Source organism: Enoplosus armatus, chromosome 17 (genome assembly GCF_043641665.1).
Source record: "Enoplosus armatus isolate fEnoArm2 chromosome 17, fEnoArm2.hap1, whole genome shotgun sequence".
NCBI lineage: Eukaryota > Metazoa > Chordata > Actinopteri > Centrarchiformes > Enoplosidae > Enoplosus > Enoplosus armatus.
This window is the reverse complement of record NC_092196.1, coordinates 16,108,260-16,125,603: the sequence shown is the minus strand read 5'-3', so window position 1 is coordinate 16,125,603 and position 17,344 is coordinate 16,108,260. Positions and strand designations below refer to the sequence as shown.

The window sequence follows — 17,344 nt, the reverse complement described above, 5'->3', positions numbered from 1 at the left end:
TCTTAGGAAACAGAGAAAAACAAAATACTGAAAATTGAGGTGATTGAAAGCCAAGTGGGAACACGAAGGAACACTTCCTTCATATCTGTCCATGTTCTCGCTCTTTCTCACCAACTCCTGTCCATCTATCTGAGCTTTCCCTCCGTCCCCTGACACCCTCTGCCACTTTCTCTACATATTCTCACTGTCTCTTGTCTGGAGGTTACTGATTCTGCTGTCCGTTTTTAAGGAGGCGCATCACTCTGACAGGCCTTTTATCAGAGCTCTAACTGACAGACAACAGAGCCTGAGGTGGAAGGCACACAGGAAGGGAAGGGAGACAGCCGGGGGGAGACGGTATGGTTACACAAAAAATATGTGACTGGAAAAACGAATGAACTTAAAGCGTGATAAAAGAGCAGGGAGCCATTCGCCCGGTGAGTTACCTTGTTTAGGAAAACAGGCCCCGGCGTTGGCTAGAAGAGAAACATGCCAAGGGTTAATTTGTGTGTTTGTGCACAGATGTGCAAGCAAACGCACCAGAACACGTCACATGACCATCAGAAAAGAGCTATTGTGAAACGATAGCACTTTCTCTGAATTACAATTACTTAATGCATTATATATGCATTATAATGAATTCATAAGGGTTAACACACGAGGAAATGGTTTGTTATGAATACTAATAGTGTCTTACAATAACCTGCAGAATGGTAAATGAATGTCATACCTGATGCAATAGTTAGACTATGTCTCTTAAAATCACAAGGCATTTATTCCTATTTGACCAAATGGCAAATTAACTCAGTGTGAACTTCTGATTTTAACAGGTTGAAAAACAATCAATTCAGAAATAGATAATAAAAAAAACCACTGGTTAAACGAAGAACATTAAAAAGTGCAGAGGCTTAATAGGGCTGAATGAAGTAGACCATCTGTACATTAAAGGCTCATCAGCAGCATTAAGATGAGCAGAGCAAGTACGCAGCAGAGGGACGCTCCTCGGGGCAGGAGCAACAAATGGACTGTTAATGAACGCAGGGGAAGAGAAGCTGTCCAGATGGAGGTCCAACAGAGCTGCAACGCTCTCCAGTGGACAAACCTTAACACAGAGGAAGCCTGTTAGGGGCAGAAGGTCTGCGATCATTTAAACGCAGCTGCAATCAAACTGCGCAGCTCGTTGTAAACTAAATTCTCACACTATTCATTCTCGGAGAGATATCGCAGTCATGTGTGTCATGATCAGCTGTTTCAACACCATGCCCACCACATTATGAAGTGCTGATAAACTAAGCAGAGGTGAGGCGAAATGGACTGACCTCCTGGTTAATAGCATTAGCATTGAGCTCTCCGCTGCGCATCAAGGCCGCTGGCCATATTCATCTGGCTCCCTCGCAGCCTCCCAGATCTCTGGTTTACACTTCATTAGGCTGGAGCTTATTGTGCATCAGCTAACAAGGACCTGACTCAAGGGCCCCATTACAATGGCTGGCAAAGCTGGGTCTATGTACTATGGCTTATTATTGTGACTGAGCATCCACAACGACAGTGAAAAGCTGAGTAGGCTATGCTGCCTCTAGACAAACATAAAGCGGCAAAGAGAATGAAACACTGCATCGATAAAAACACTATCACTCACATTTATAGTTAACAATTTGAGAAAGTCCTAACAGAGGTTAAAATGCTAAACAAGTTAACGCAAACACAATGCTTGCAAACACCTTCCAAAAAGAAATGAACTCAACGTTGTTCACATTTGCACCTCTTTGTACTACTGGTTTGGAACAGAGCCCAAAAACTTTCCAAACTGCTGTTTGTGGATATACTTTCCAAAGCTGTAAACAAAGCCCTCATCTTGAACACAGCGGGAGTAAAAGTTGTGTGGGCAGGAGAGTAAGAATAGAAAATGGGAACAGGTTATTCATCTTTACTTTCGTCATTCACAGCCAATATATTTCCACATAAGCCGGCAGACAATAACCCTGACAGCCAAAACAATCTGTGCAAGCCCACGCAACGCCAGCATCATTTAAACCTACATAAAAGAGCCTTGATGGGGTGGGTTTCTGGTGAACGCTTTATCAGAAGAAAGCAATGTCTGTCAGCAAGTCTGGGTCTGCAGCAGACCAAATTGCAACTACAAAGACTCAGAGCCTCCAGGAAAAGGTGCAGCATGTTGGTCAACGAAATAATAGAAGCCCTGAATGACAGCGGGAGCCTGCAATCAGAGCCGATAAGATCTGTGAGCCCAGCCAATGAGGCCTGGGCTGCACTGCGAGATAGAGAGCACAGTCAAGAGCGTTAACCTGCCTAAATAAAAAGAGCCCACTGCGGTGGGCATCGAGAGATAAGACAAGACAAACAGGCAAGGAGAAATCACTTGCACAAAGAGAAAGATACAGCAAGGTAAAACAAACTAACAAAAAAACTACAAAAAGAGCCTGATTAAGCAGTCCAACTCCATTACGTCGTTCTCTGGGTTTATCCATCATGAGGAGCTTGGTCCATAGATTAAAGATGGTCCATAAAATAGATTCTTTGATTTATTTCTTGCAATTAACAATATCCTGCATGTCACTGTCACTGAGCCATATTCTCAACTTTTCCCTTTTTGAGTCACTGGTCTCCACCGCCTTCAGTAGGTTATTTATATAGGTAGGGAAATTCAGTCCGTGACATGAGGCATTTGCCTCACCCACCCACAATAACTATCAACATACATACATAATAATATTCTGTATCTCCACAGCCAAATCCTGGACCACACACTTCCAAAGGGAAATGTGTTTTTTTTTCTTTACAGTCACCTGCTGAACTGACTTTCAACTCAGGAAGGGAAGTTGCTGCTCATCATATGCATGAGCATATGCTATGGAGAATCAGGAGGTGAGAAGGAAAAGTGGATTGAGTGTGCTTTGATGGATTTGGAAGAGGCAGGTTTTATATTTTGGGCATGTTAAACAAGTGGGTCAGAAGGAGTGGAGGGTGTAAGAGAGGCTTCACAGAATGATAAGAAAGCGGCAGACTGCACATACGCAAACAGAGCTCTGGATTCTTTAATAGCTAAATCAAAATTCACAGGCACTTCAAACATTTTGACTCTATACTGTCACATATGCAGCTACCGCTCGAGGCTACATTCAGAGTCACCCCTGTATTAATGCAGTATTGAAGAAAATGTAAATATTATTTGGAAGGATGCAAATATGCATGTACTTTCTGTTGTGACATAAAAAGGTAAAGCGGACAGAAAACACCATAGTATCTGCATTTAATGTCTATTAGGGCTGCAACTAACAATTACTTTCAATATCGATTAATGGTCAGTTTATTTTACTCCATTAAATTATTAATTATTTGGTCTGTAAAATGTCAGAAAATACTGAAGAATGCCCATTATATTTTCCCAGAGTTCAAGGTGATGTCTTCAAATCCCAAAGATACTTAGTATAGTATTATCTATCTACAGCAAATATTAACATTTGAGAAGCCAGACCGTTTCTGAGGGCTTTGTGGCTGTGAAATGTAGATTACTTATCTGTACAATATAAAATGTAGCACTCTGAATAGTGTCTGTCTCACCTCTTTGGCACATACAAGGTCTTCTCTAGAGGTGATTTGAATAGTCTTGACTTTGCACCGTTAGACGTAGGGGAAAAGAAGTGATGTCAGGGAATAAATAAACAAGAGGGTAATGAATCGAAACACATATCGCCAGTTTAAAGAAATCCCTGAAACAGAGCTTTCTGTCCAGAACATCATGTCAGCACAACCATGAAGTGTGTTTGCACTTTTGCATCTTATCAGACAAACTTTGTATTAGTGAATGTACTGAAGCCTGCCACCGAAGACAGGCGCCAAGACAGGCAATCTTTTATTGTTTGTATATAAAATGTTTAGTAATGCCAAATACATCCCTGTTTTCTTGTTTTTATGCAATTTACTGACATCTGTGTCTCACAGCTCTTCTAGAGTGGCCCTCATCGCTCTTTTAAATTAATGTGGCAATATGAACTTCCTTACTTACATATCGTTTGTCTGCTCAAATGTGCTTTTTAATGCATGTGTGCTGAGGATTGACATAAATAAAATACATGTTCGTTCATTCATTTATTCACATCGAGGGAATACATGAAATATATTGCCCAAGTACATTGCCTTTAGCTTCTCTGTGGGGTTATTTTTTACCAGATAATTTGATCTGAGTATATATTTTTATACTTGTCTCATTCATATCAGATTACCATACAGCGGCCTTTAATGTTTCACTGTTTATTAAACCAAGCATTTAATCATCTGTCCTAATTATCTCTCTGTGCTGTCATATCTTTAGTTTTTTCTCTGTAAAATAATTATTCTTGTGACTGCTCTTTTAGTCTTCCATGTTGAATCGTGTTTTTTAAGTTTCTCTCTTTCTGATAGTATGGTGTCCCCCCTAGAAGGCCTGTCGTTATGCAGATGGTTTGGGAAGGCAAGACGAGCTCTTCCCTCTGATACACAGCCTGATTTACTGCAAGCATCGCAGGGCTCCTTGTGGGATCGGCTGTGACAGCACAGGCTGGATGGACCAGCTGAATATTAACCAGAGAAGACGGAGGGGAGATGTAAAATCAAGCAGAAGTAGGTGAAAACAGCAAACTGCAAATCCAGCATGTCTATTAAGGCTACTGGCAACAGGAAATAAACCAATCAGCAAAGCCTACAGCTATTGGCAATTGTAACTCTATACGCTCCAGTGGGAACAGTTAAAACAAATAACTAGGAGGAGAGAGGGGCATAGCAGGATCAAATATAACCTTCTGAAAAACCACCAATCAGGCCTCTAAAAACCCTGCAGGTCACATAGCAAGAACCAACGAGGGGGCTGCAGTTCATCATGTGCTAAACCTTAAAATGACAACTGTGGGCCATTTTAGAAAGCCTGTAAGGTTAACACACTGAAACCAGCTGCTCAGGTGCTGCCTGTTGACTCTCTATGATGTTGCTGCTACAATGACTTCCCCTGCTACATAATTACTAATCCTGCAAAAGGAACAAGTGACTCTGTCTCGTTATTGACTGCAAGCTGGTGCACAAACCTTGAAATTTACTACCGCAGATACATTAAGGCCAACATTTGGATTTCAATGAATAGCCAGCAAAAGAAAGTGACTCTGAACTTGAGAAAGGAACTTTTGTTACCATCTCTCTTATCTCGCTCTTTCAGTGTTCTCACCGGTTGTGCTTGCTCTTCACTTAAAACGATGAGGCTTCGGGTATAAAGACACATAACCCAGCAGGCATGTGCACTTCACTTTTTTCTCTCCATTAAGGTAATCTCTGAAAGCTCTGAGGCACTGCTGTGCGAGGAGAGGAGAGTTAAAAGGGGTAAAATTGACGGCTGGGCAGTGAGAGCAAGCCATCAGAAGAAGGTCAGCCTGCATGTCTGTATTGCTGGACGTAGTAACAGGCAGAGACAATCAGAAGGCTTCAGGCTGCCTCGTGTATAACTGACAACTGCAATCTGTTGCTCCGCACAAGGTGATGGGACTGCCCTTTTGATCATTAAAACATGTATAATAAGAAGTGACGTGCCCATCTTTTCACCTATTGCTCTCCTCTATCTACCCATTATCTGCCTCTCACCCACTCACCAACACTCCCACCTCCAAACTTAGTTTCCCTGGGCAACGCTGGGGAATACTGTGGAGGCAGCCAAGTTAAAATTGCAGCAGTAATATGGATCCAGCAAAGCACCTGTTAATACACAATGGCACACACTCAGACAATTAGAGCATGCTGCGGCTCCACGGCAACATCTCTTGGGCCGTCTGTAGCGGAAAGCAACACGTGTGTGTGTGTATTCAACTGGAGGATGAATGCAAGAGATGATATATAAACGGTGAAACGGTGAAGGTAATATAATGCACCTCTTTGTTTCACTTGTCATCTTGGTAAATGCCGGCTGTCTTTTTCTGGAATAACAGCAGGCCAGCAGCAGGTGAGAGAGCCTCTTAATTACAGCCTGTTGTTGAACCAGGTCAGTCAGCACACTACTGGCACCGGGTGTGAAGAAGAAGGCACTCCAGCCACACCTCATTACATCAGTGCTGCTCAGTTTACCTCGCTGGGGAGGCGGATGCTACCTTCAATAAGATGCTAGATGGAGACAGGCAGCGGTAATAGAGTTTAAGAGATGGTAGATGGAAAGTAAGATGTTTGGAGAGCGTGGAGACTCCATGCCTGCTTGCATACAGAGTTACTTCAAAGAGCTGCATCTCGGCTGACAGTGGTGCATGAACCTCTGATCTCCACAGGGTGCAACACTGACTGGCAGTCACAGGAGAAAGATGCCTCAGTCAAAGGCCTAAACAGCACGGCATGGAGAGGGATGCAGGGAAGCATTAATCAACCTTCAGTTGTTTTGTTTATTGTTTAAAGAGCCACATCAGTGTTTTTACATGGTTTAGATTATTTACAACAAAATACATATACTTAAAGTCATTGTTGGTGAAATTTCAAGTAATTTCACCATCTAATAAAAATCAATTTGCAGTTATCCAGTTGTATAGTTTGATTTGAAATCTGCACTCCACTGCCTTGCCATGAATGATTGCCATGACTTTCCTTATGGTGGATCACTGATCAAAAGGAGGTTTCAAGTACATTTTTACACCACACGACAATGACTGGAAACCAGTGGCTGCCTGAAAGGCAGGAAAACATAGTAATCTAAAGTTGACATGGCACTAACCCATGCAAAAACATCAGTATGGTGGTTTAAAGCTGAACATTTCTGAAAAAAATGTGGATAACAAGTAAATCAGAAAACTTAAATTAGCTCTGAAGTGCTAATGAAATACACAGTGTTATGGTGACACCTTTTTTTAAAGCCAGATTCCCTGTTCTAACCATTGGTCCGAATGCTAATATTGTAGCCCATAAACTAAAGCTGAGGCGTTACACACTGTGAGTATGAAGAGGCAGCAGATTCCAAGCCTGAGTCATCACAACATCACCACAAGGTTGTTGCTGACAATACAGCCACATACAGGGCAAAGTAATAAGCTTGGAGCACTGCCACATGTACATCAACCATGAACACACACACAGATATAGTTCTGAGCTCGGCACAGATGGAAGGTGGTGTAAATGTACATATCTGTAAAATATTTCCTGAACTACTTGTACGTGTACATGCTAAATGACCATCCATTATTATTATTGTTAATCTGATACCATATTGATCACTGCTGGAAATGTCTCTTCCTGCCTAAGCCTGCCCACATGGAGCTCAGAGTACAGTGTCAGTTACAGAACAGCCCCCGGTGCTGGTAAGTTATTAAGCATCAACGGGAGGATTCTTGCTGAAACAAAGCCTCAAAACCAGGTCCTCTAATATAGGGGCCGTCTCATTACCCACTGTCCTTTTGTCTGCAGTGTTACTGTAATCACAGAGGACCTCCTGTATGCAGAGTGAAATTAAGCAAGGCTGAAGAAACAGCAACAGGAGGGTAACTATGTAGACCACACCTGGTTTGATAGATGAGATGCTGTATTTTTTTATCTCTTCGTTACTTCACCAACGGCTTCTCCAAGTGCCACTTTAAACACGAACTGGACTTGTTGCCTTTTCATGTAAAAAAAACACAGTACAACACAACATTTAGCCACAAAGAAAGACAGCAAACACACAAATATATATCTGCATATGTTAAATTCATCATGCAGCTGTCCGAGATGGAGGTGCTGCTTCACAGTGCTCTGTGTGCTTTTAAGCTAATCTCAATGGATTCAGCAGAGCAGCACGATGCAACGCACTGCTGAGCCAGTGAGCCAAGTGATGAAAGCAGCAACAAAACAAAGCATAAAAGACCCACCATCACCTGTGGTACCGTCCAACTGGTTTTTCTTGTCCTCGCAAAATGAACACACTGAGCTCTGACAACCATGAACTGTGTTTTATGAAAAGAGATTTTTATTTTAGGCATTTCTCTTGATTTGAAACAATTTTGTAATTACTAGTGCTGTAGTTTTGAATTACTGTCAAATATAAAGAGTTTTTTTTCATCACTACATTTTTCCATTTACAAGACCTCCATAGACAGTAGAACAATAAATCACACACTGAATAGCATCCAGAAGAGATTAACAGTCCCTTTAAGTATAAAAATGTGAATCTATTCTGACCAAACAAATCACAAAAACACTCGGCAAGCAAATGTTTCTTATAATGAAATAATTGCTGCAAATGAGCAAACCAGTTAATGTGGTTACAGACAGAAGAGAGAGGCAGGAGGATGAAAACACTCATCCAATCAGAATCTGCCAACTGTTCTTTTTATCTTGCTCACACATCAATGCAAAGCTCTGCCACTTGAAAGGAGAGGTGCACACACTAAAGGCATTCTAGTTACTGTAACGCACCACCTTGCCTGACAGACAGGGGGAGCCACAGTCGATAAAAAATATAAAGCGGGCAGAAAAACACTCAGGTGGAGGTCACTGGTAATAGAGGTACCCCTGTGATGGCTGCCAAGGACTCCATACTAAATTGCTCAGGTCTAATGGGTCATTATCTGTCCCATAGGCCCTATGATATAACAGCACAGCACATGCATAACTGTACACACACACACACACACACACACACACACACACACTCAGCAAAGCACCCACTAACTGAAATATGCCTGATGGGGTGAAATTTGGTCGAGTAGCTTAACCAGCAAAGAAAATCTTAGGACATAAATGGGAGATTTAAGAAGGCTTCTCTATCTGAGCTGATACACAGAGCTCTGCATATTCATGAGATGAGCAGGGTTATTATGAAGGAGGGGGCAACACCAGAGGAAGAAGGCGTTGAGGGAGTTATAAATCTTTTCACAATTGTGTTTCTGCTGTGTGTGTACAGTAGGACTGTGGCACAGTGGTATGTCTTCCCTGAAAAACATACTGTACTGGTGGAGTAAAAAAAATTATTAAAATGCATTCTTAAAGCTCCACTAATCTATATGTTTTATATACAATGAATCAAATAACCACATGTGGTGAAAGGGGCAGCTCGCACTGATGAGCCCACTGGGAATCATCACCCAACTCTGCAGCTCTGCAGAGCTTCTGAGACATTTTTAGTTCATCGTTTTAGTTTCATGATCTACACATAAACTGTAATGGTCTCAACATTAGCATTCTTTTCTTAAACGTGCTCCAAATGAAAGCTAATATTTCTCCTTGTCACCTGGATGTGAAAACAGGCAATTATTTGATAACACGTTAGGCATCTGTTGCGGTTCTGCACACAGAGATGTGGACTCACAAGCAATAAATTGTTTACTTGGTAAAAGCGCAAAGCAGAGTTTGGCAAGGCAAGAGGCAGGCAGACGAAATCAGCTGTGTTCAGGAACAAGCAGGCAAGAAACAGGAACGAAGGCTGGAACGCTAAGAATGGGTACTACATTGCAGGTTCTGGTAAATGATCATGGAGGGAGGGCCAGTACATAAGCATGGAAGATAATGAGGAAATGGGGAACAGGTGTACTGGTGGGTGAAGGGATTAGGTGACTCGGTTTGGCAGGAACACTGAGGGCAACTACAGGGTATGTGGGTAACGGCAGGTATCTGGAATGACCTGATGTTAATGACTGAAAAAATGGAAAAAAGAGCAAAAATGTGCAAAATGACTGAACAGATGTAGCCGTTGTGACAGCATTAGGACTTTATAACGTCAGGGTTGTGTTTCTGTCAGATTGTTCTAGAGTTCTTCTGCCCCCAAGAGGTAAAAGCAAATCTATCAATGCAGCATCTGTGGAGTTTTTGTTTTGAGCACATTCACATTACACATTCCTGCCAATGGTTTCACATTATTCTACTGATCTACAGTCCAGGTGGCAGTAACACACCAAGATCAAGAAAGGCAAAAGGCAGGGAAGAAGACTGCTCGCAACTAAACAAAAAAAACCCTGCTATGAAAATGTTTTGTATGAGTAAGAAATGCAGACGACACAGTTGTTAGACCTTGAGGATGCACACTTCGTTCTCTGCCTGTCTGATTTCTGTTTTATTGATGTGTCTGTCTGTCCTTGTTACTCTGCTTCTGTACTTTCATGTAACTGTTAACTTGCTGTTACTGTAAAAGAGTATGTAAGTAAGTAAGTCATTTCTTTTTTCCAGAGTGTCATGCACAGAAAAAGTGCCCAGCCCACATGGGCTTACAAGAGACTACAAACAATAACAAACATGAGCATTAACATAATGAGAGCAAAAAGACAAAATATAATAAAACTCCATACATGTCAGATTCATAGAAATATGTTCACGTACAATAAGACAGCATTTCTTGTTACTGCACATCACTGACTGCAGCTTCATTAAGCAGGCTCTGGACAGAACCTCTTACTGTTTCTTGCCTCCAGAGGCCAACACACTGACAGCATCAGGCTGATTATACAACAGCCTTCTGCAGGCATGTTGCCAAGACTGTCGGTAGGAAACCAGCAGTGTCAAAACTTCCCAACTGTCTGTAGGAGAGTGAGAGCCAGGGTGGCTTTTTAAAGATACTGCAGGAACCAACTTTCAAGTTCTAGCCTAAATCTATTAAAATGCTCCCTTGGGCATAACTGGCAGGTACATAATGAGGAGAGGTGTAAAATAAAATAGACGTAACATGAAAAATCAATGCTTGTGTACAGGATGGCAGTGTTTTTCTTCAAGTGGGGGGACAACATCATCCTCTTTTGCTGCAACAACCAGTCAGGGTGGATAATAGATTAAATAAATTACCGGCGTATCAGGAGCTGTGAAAAAGTTACAAAGAAGATCCCACTGAAGGTTTAAACCGGCACGGACAAAACAATTGTCATGATAAGGTCATACTGCAGCTAAAATATCCCCTCCAATAACAACTGAACTGTGAGCTTGCCAGATCTGCGAAACCACACAAAGACAGCAATGATCTTATTGTTTAGAGGCTGACTAAAGACCTTACTCAGTGGCTATTATTTATTAATTTACAATTGACTTAATTGTCAGGTTCCACTGCAAAAGAGACAAACACAGCACTCCAGTAGAAACACAAGGTAATTGCAAATGGCATCTACTGTTTTTTTTTGTTGTTCATGTATCTAATTAAACACTTAAGCACCAAAACAAGATTATTATTATTCTAATATTATTTCAGTGGAGTGAAAGCCAAAACCCGATTCGAGCTGCTAAGATTGGGAGCCTAAGGTTTCCTAATGATCGTGTAATGATGTGTAATTTGCAGTAAATCTTGTCATGACTGCTGGTTAAATAAGGGGATCTCAGCTGCCGGTGGAGCAGCACTGTTAAGGTTACTTCCTTTACAGGGCAGGATTACTGAGCTGGCTCTGACATGTAGTTTGTTGCCTCCACTCCCGGCAGACCTGCTGCCAAGCCTCTTGTAGTATTAGCAAGCTGCCATTCTCATTCCAGACAGAGCCAACGGGCCAACCTAACAAGCACTCTCCCACAGGAACACATCTGTTGTCAGATTAGTTAGGCTCTGGCCATGGGTTATCAATCAAAGTGGTGAATTACATTACATACTGAAATGCATTCATCACTTACATCAGCTGATTAAATGATTTACCAGAACAGATGTAGGCATCAGCGATGGAGAGCCGAAAGACAAGGGGAATGTTAAAGAGAGGACGTATTCAACTCCACGAGCCAAACAGAAGCAACTGTGGCAATGAAACTGAGAAAAATGAGTTTGGAGTTCATCTGCTGCTGTGACAAAAGCAAGGCTGGCACGGACTTTGGCTGCATTTCACTATGATTTAATGGGTTTATAACATTTGCAAGTGTTATTGTACTCGCTATGATATTAAATCTCAGCACAAGGCTCAATATTTGACTTTTAAAACACCCAAATAGACAGTGGGTGGTGATGACAGCTATTATGCCTGACTAATAGGTGTACGGTGTCTTTCGGTGGTGTGTTTGTTGGTGACAGGAGTGCAGAGATAGCTGGGCTCCAGGTGATTAGCACTTGAAACTATGCAACACCAGCTGAGGCCCTGCAGACGAGGCCAAACACGAGGACCTCAGGGGAGAGTGGCAAAGGTTAAACTGAAGAGCACAAATTGGGATGATAGTTGTTGAAAACACAGACAATGAATGACCTTAATAGCCTCAGAACAAGCCTGTACTTCTAGAAGAATGCCGCTAGTTTAGCACTGTTGTCCTTATCAGTACAGTGTTTTCTGACACTTGGAAAAGAAGCTGGGTTCATACGATTAGTCTCTCTTGTCTGCTACCTGGAAGGGGAGGCGTGCACAGTCACAGAATTGCTTCAAATAATGGAAATAACAGGAGCTATTTTCCTCTTCGACAGTTTAATTGGAATGCTATTTACTACTTTTTTTTAAATTACAAGGGCAAGAGGCAAAAAATGACCTCAAAAAACTGAAAAAGAAATAAAAGGAATCAATCAAAACAGCCAGTCATTAGCTGAGACGAGTATGACAGCGGCTGTCACTGCAGGTCGGTCGCCGTGGCAACAGGTCAGCTGTTCCACAAAGCTGTCTGCAGTTAGCTAGCCCCCACACGCATTTGTCCGACAAGCATACAGTGTAAGGTTGCACAAATATGCTGGTGAGAGACACAGCCGGTGACAGATGTGGCACAAACAGGGCAGCGAAGATTACAAATTGTCGAGTCAACATGGCCCAGATCTGTGTTATGATGAAGATAGTCATGTGTCAGTACAAACTGCTCTCTGTCAACTGGCATCAGAAAAAAAAGACAAATGGGGAATCAGAGGATAAGAGGTAGGTGGTGGATTTTCCTTAGGCTGCCTTGCAGGAAATAGCTTTTACAGTGGAGGGCTGTGAAGTTAGCAGAATCAAAATTAAACTCCCCTCTTTCATCATCAAATCACGTTTGGAAATCGTTTCTTTTTGTGTTAACACTAAACCCTGATCTAAGAGGACAGTTAGATCAGAAAATACACGTTGAAACAGTGTCACAAATACAAAGACGGCTTCTGTATTTGAAGTAAAGTCAAAACTGTAACACAGATCAGAGATGAAATCCCGTATCAAGCATTCCAGCCCGTTTGTTGGGGGTTTTGTCACTCCTCGTATGATCCCAGAACGAGTGGGGAGATGAGCGGCACACAGCAGTCCCTAGTGGGGTGTTAGAGTAATTGCCTGTTTCACCAGTCCCCAGAGGATATCACAAAGTGGGCTGCAGAGGAGCTCGTCAAAGCACTGCAACACAGCAGCTCCACCTTCTGCCTCACATCTCCCGTCATCCGCTGCTGCATGAAAGACAAGACATTACCTTTTATGTTAGTGTGTGGCTCTGTGTAGAGTCAGAATGCCACTGAATATAGAGATGAAATTATAGTCATTGTCATTATACTACTGTGAAATATGGTGAATGAAAAGATTCCATCATGTATGCTTTGCACATTACGGGAACAAACTTCACTGATGTTCATAATCTTACATCACTTTTGGACATTTCTGGGGATGTGGGACGGGAACAGGGTGAGAAATTAGAACCAGCCACCAGTCAAATTCTGGTAAAATATGAAAGTGGGTGGTAGATTTCAGACACAAAATAATGATTTACTATTGAGTGGCTGGTGAATTTGAACATTTATCTGTCAGTGGCTGGTAGATGTTCACATTTTAAAAAGTTAATTTCCCACCCTGGATGTGAGATGAATCGACTTTGGAACAGCAGCTCACATCGCTGGATAAGTGAGGTGAAACCATTATTTTGTATTTTATTTTTCAAAACAGATTGCTGTGTAATATTTATGACACTAAGCGCAAATTGTTCCTGATATATAAGGAAAGAAGGTCTGTCGATGTTCAGTACAAACAAATATTGTCTGATGAAAAGCAACTTAAGTGTAGAGGTTTCAGCCTGTTCTGAACGCTTTGTTTGTAAAGTAATGTCTTTCTTTTCACATGTCCATAAACGGACGTCCACTCCAGGCCTCTTGGTTCAGCAGGCCAGGAAGAAAGTGTAACTGTGGTGGAAGGAGCGCAATATTAGATAACTGCGACAGTATGTCTTTGCTGTCTTGTAAATCTATGTGCGCTGGGCACTAAGAACAGTTTGATAACAAAGTTTTGTGATCCTTGTGGACATTGCAGTTTTTGCATGTCTACATTTTTTCTTGAGCTGTAAAAACATCCAAAGCCTTTGTTCAATTTCAAGTCAAGTATTTCAAGTTTAAAATGTTTTGTTGCTGCAAGTAGCTTGTTTGGAGGTCAACTGGAACACATTTCCCATGATAAATAATTGCTTCTTCTGTAGCTAGTATGGCTTTTATTCAGTTCCACTTAATAGTGTTGTGCTGCCACAATGATACGCTGCATTTTCTGTCTTATGTACTGTGTTAATGTATAACCTTGACCCTACCTGACTCAAGAAAATAAGCTCCATTTTTACATCCTGCTCATCCATCACTTCTCTGCCTCTTGTGTGTATCATTGACTGGCTGTCCTATACACCGCATTAGTCCAGACATTAATGGCCATTCAGTAATGTATGCTACATCACGTGTGTGTCTCTGTTTGGATGCAGCTTTTCCATTCGCTCATCCATTGATCTTTGTGCACATGCATCAAGGGTATCAGCTCGTTCTCCTCTCTGTCATGCCTCTTTCCCTCTCTCTCCTGTCTCCACCGGTGCTGCATGTGTTTTGAGCGTCTTATTTGGGTTGGTGTGCAGAGGGATGAAGGGGCGGGGTAACGGTACAGATGGATGCGGGGGTTTCTACCGCAGGTGAGCAGGGAAGAGCAGCCAGTTGGCACGAAAGAGGAGGAGGAGATGACGAGTTAGACGTTAACAAGCTGTCTCTGCCAACACAACACAGCACCCACTGCAACAAACAAAAACAGCAAAGACAACCCCCTGACAAGCCCTGTGTTATAAACAACAACCAAACAGGCGCACACTCTGTTCCACCCACAGAGGAGAGGTACAAACCGCAGGTCAGGCTTGGACAAGTTCAATGAAAATGAATGTGTTGAGAGGAAACCTATATGTGTATCAAGAGGTTTTTGCTGTAAATTGCAGTTTTACTTGGTGAAAGTTAGAAAAATAGCTTTGAAACTTTCTGTCCCCTTCCAGACTAACCCCTGTATCTCAGCTCACTCCCAAATGGCTTACCACAGCAGGGCAAGGATTAGCAAATGTTGCTACCACCACTTCAAAACGTGTCTTCAACTGCAGCAGTCAAAATCAATCCCAAAAAAAAGAGGGAAGTTCAAATGTATCCTGGGGCAGTTTAGTTACTTTGCTTTGTTTTTGACTAGTGAACATTTGACACAATCTTTCCTCTTTCCTTGGTTGATTTAACTTTACAGGACACACATAAAAGCAGCCAAACATCAAGAGAGGTTTGATCAAAATGCACTTCACGATTATGATTTCATTATGACTAAATGCTGTATCACATTTAATCTCTAACTGCTACGATCGTGAATCTCTCCCACGGTGTTCCTGCTAGTATATTTTTAGTTACATACAGTGTGTGTGATGGGATCAAGAGCTGCGGGGCTTTGATGCAGACATGCTAACATTTCCTAGTCATTGATACTCAGAGCACCAAGTAACATTTGGGCTACCCAAGTTAAAATGGCATTCATGATGAGTCCTAAGGGCAATCTGATTGGATGTTAGGTCTCATGCTGCCAATCATATCCACAGGAAAGCTGCCTCTCGGGACACACAGACATAGGCTGGCATGGAGCTAAAGTAGGACTCCTGTGGGGGCCTATAGCTCTTTAACGAGTGAGACCGAAGCTGCAGTTATTATAAATGGAGACATCAAGAAATGTCTCATTTCAGTGGTAGTCCCTCCCCTTTCTTCTTGCGACCTGCTGGTTGAATGAAACTGAAATCTGACAATTGTTAAGTGTTCTGCCCCAGAGCCTCGGAGCACTTGGCAGAGCAGCCCATGGCTAATCCAGTAAGCACTAGCACTGACTCACAACTAGCTGAGAGACGGTGAGAGATTGAGATTGACAGAGAGGGAGACAAAGGCAGCTACTGAAAGAGAGAGGCTAAGAATAGAGGTGGATGACACTTAGAAAGCTGCAGACAGAATGGATGGCAGAAAGAGGTTGGCGAAGAGGAGACAAATTGATGGTTTAAGGTGAGTGTTGAAAACTGGAGGAAGAGCAGAGAGAAGTGGGTCAGGAGGATGTTTGGACACAGGCAAATGAGGTGAGAGGAAAAATAAATGAAGGAAGAAGTGGGCTTTGGGGCCAGGGGCCGATGAGCGATGGAAGCAGTGCGAAGGAAGCCGGGGTGTGCGAGGTGTCCTCCAAATCCATTTGTCACCCAGAGACTCATTAGTATTTGTGAGTGGGCATCTGGTTATAAATAGGCTTTGGAGCGTGTGTTTGACAGGAGGGAGTCTAGGATTTGATGGCAGGACATTAATCTCACTGGAGAACTCCCGGAAGACAGACAGACTGACAAACAGACGAATCTCCTCAAAAAGCAAGCACACTATTTTATCGGTCAGCAACTTCCATCTACTGTCAGTCTGTCCTGACTCTTCCTAATGTGCTCCTGACACTTACACCAAAATGACCTTGAAAAACAGGAAGTTTTCAAAAGCAAAACCCTCCCTCCATTCTGTCTTACCGTCCCGCCTTCTTATTGGCCGCCTTTTCACTTGCTCTCTGCGTTCTGACTGTAGAGCTCTTCATGCTTCGCTACACGCTTTTGAGATATTTCCAGTTCTCACTTAAAAGCTTGTCACTCACTCACTCACGGCATGTTCTCCAACTTCTTTGTCTCTCTGACACTTGCTCTGCTCTTATTTGCATCCTTTCCTTACAGCCCCCAAAAAAGCAACACTCTTGCTGCCTTTAATTAGAAAAAAAAACTGTAACCACTCCAGCTGACATCTGGTTACATTCTGCTTCTGACCTGCTGTTCCTCTCACCCTCTGGCCAGTTGGAGCAGATGTGCACAAATGCTTCATTTTCTCCATCTATAGATGGCACCTCTAGCAACAGCTTTGCCCTCATGTCACTCCCCTGCCACCACCTCCTGCCACACATTATTTCAAGCTCCACAAATCCAGTCCTCCCTAAGCAGCAGCACGGATCCTCCAAAACCTGTGCCCCCAAGGTGTCCCCCCCTGCTGACCTCAGCAAGGCCCTTTGGCCCCGCTACACTGGATCATTGGGACATAAAGCTGTCGCTGAGCCCAGGGAATGAACGAAGGAGGCTCAGAGCCACGGCTCAATCATGACCTGAAGCCATCGATAAATAGCTAACCCCAAGCTGCTTTCAACAGACTGATCATTACTAATGACTGGTTTAATGATTCTGTCTGGTCCCCTCAGTCCTCACTGCCATCTAGTCTAGTGATATCTGATTT

At 42.6% G+C, this 17,344-nt stretch overlaps 1 protein-coding gene across 1 annotated transcript in view; it reads right to left on the bottom strand.

Moving 5' to 3' along the window:
- srcin1a (SRC kinase signaling inhibitor 1a) overlaps positions 1–16,664 on the bottom strand; it is a 55,052-nt gene extending 38,388 nt beyond the window's left edge. The window contains 3 exon segments of the mRNA XM_070922985.1: positions 426–457; positions 1,039–1,098; positions 16,600–16,664. Of these exon segments, the coding sequence (XP_070779086.1) occupies positions 426–457; positions 1,039–1,098; positions 16,600–16,664 (157 nt within the window).
- Positions 16,665–17,344: the final 680 nt, after the last annotated feature.